Below are 1325 nucleotides of genomic sequence, written 5' to 3' on the forward strand. Positions count from 1 at the left end.
CACCAGTCACAACAGATATAACACAAGTAGACAGACTGATTCAAAACTAAATGTGTTTACACCTATGTGATCTCCACAGGTCTACATGTATGTGGCGTGGAATGGATGGGTCATCCCCATGTTCCTGTTCCTCGCCATTCTCCGCCTGTCCTTGAATTACCTCATTGCCAAGTTAGTGTAACCTTTGCTCTCTCTAAGTTAGTCACACCACTTTTATCAGAACCAGAGAAAAGGCAACAGTTTTAAACCAGGTCAAGGTTCAGTACCAAGTCAGTGTAGGTAAGGTTTATCAGGAATACTTGTTCCCTTGTCTGTGGTGTTTTTGTTTTTTTAACTTGTTGGACAAATATGTTATTTACTTTTAGAGTTACTAAAAAAATGGCTTCAGTAGATTCTTCAATTTAAGACGCATGTAGTCGTGCCGTGGCAAATCTAGTGCAAATTCAGTAGTTAGCATCTTTTTACATACTTTTTTTTCTTATCTTATCAGTGTATTCATATGTCAGGGTCATGAATTATGTGTTAAGTGAACAGTTGGCTCTTAAAGTCAACAGACTGACCATTGTAAGAATCTGAAATCGTTAAAGTGCCAGTCGCTTGATGATCAGATGACTGGATCAGAGCTGTTCAATATGAGCAAAAGTTTACTGCAGAATTTTGTTGAATATCTGATTACAGTGGTCCGATGAGGGACCCTTAAATGTGTCTTGATACAACAAGACACATTTAAGGGCATACAAGGCAATGAAGTTCATTATATTTATTATATAGCTCATATTTTCTCATGATTCCTGCTCTTAGAGGCTGGAGGATCCAGTGGAGCATTGTACCTGAAGTTTCAGAGCCAGTGGTGAGAAATCTCTCTTTATTCTGGCCTCCTCATATTCATTACTAAATATTTTATTATGAAATGACTCGCATAAAACTGTCCTGATGTCCCAAATGGAAACTGTTAAGTTCTTTAAAACAGATATTCAGGATTCTCATTTTGTTTTTTCAGGAGCCTCCTAAGGAAGACCTGACTGTGTCTGAGAAGTTCCAGCTGGTCCTGGATGTCGCTCAGAAAGCTCAGGTGAAATGTGATGGACAGTGAGAGGTCTAAGGTCACAAGTGGTTCTTTTTGACATATTTAATTATTATTGTTATGTCCTTACAGAATCTGTTTGGAAGGATGGCCAACATCCTGGAGAAAATAAAGAAGTAAGCTTTTCTACACACAGTTTCATGTTTCAGCTCAGAAAGAACCGGTGATCCATTTACAATGCTTCTTTATAATGTGTGTGTGTGTGTGTGTGTGTGTGTGTGTGTGTGTGTGTGTGTGTGTG

General features: G+C 38.6%; 1 protein-coding gene across 1 annotated transcript in view; it reads left to right on the forward strand.

The window, feature by feature from the left end:
• Window positions 1-1325, forward strand: part of LOC102204057 (GRAM domain-containing protein 4-like) — a 19376-nt gene that overhangs the window by 10387 nt on the left and 7664 nt on the right. Inside the window, exons 9-12 of the mRNA XM_013914507.1 lie at window positions 80-171; window positions 802-850; window positions 1001-1072; window positions 1157-1200. Coding sequence (XP_013769961.1) covers window positions 80-171; window positions 802-850; window positions 1001-1072; window positions 1157-1200 — 257 coding nt within the window. The remainder of the gene's footprint in view (window positions 1-79; window positions 172-801; window positions 851-1000; window positions 1073-1156; window positions 1201-1325) is intronic.

The sequence above is a fragment of the Pundamilia nyererei genome, unplaced genomic scaffold, assembly GCF_000239375.1.
Source record: "Pundamilia nyererei isolate P.nyererei 1_Seehausen unplaced genomic scaffold, PunNye1.0 scaffold00201, whole genome shotgun sequence".
Taxonomy (NCBI): Eukaryota; Metazoa; Chordata; class Actinopteri; order Cichliformes; family Cichlidae; genus Pundamilia; species Pundamilia nyererei.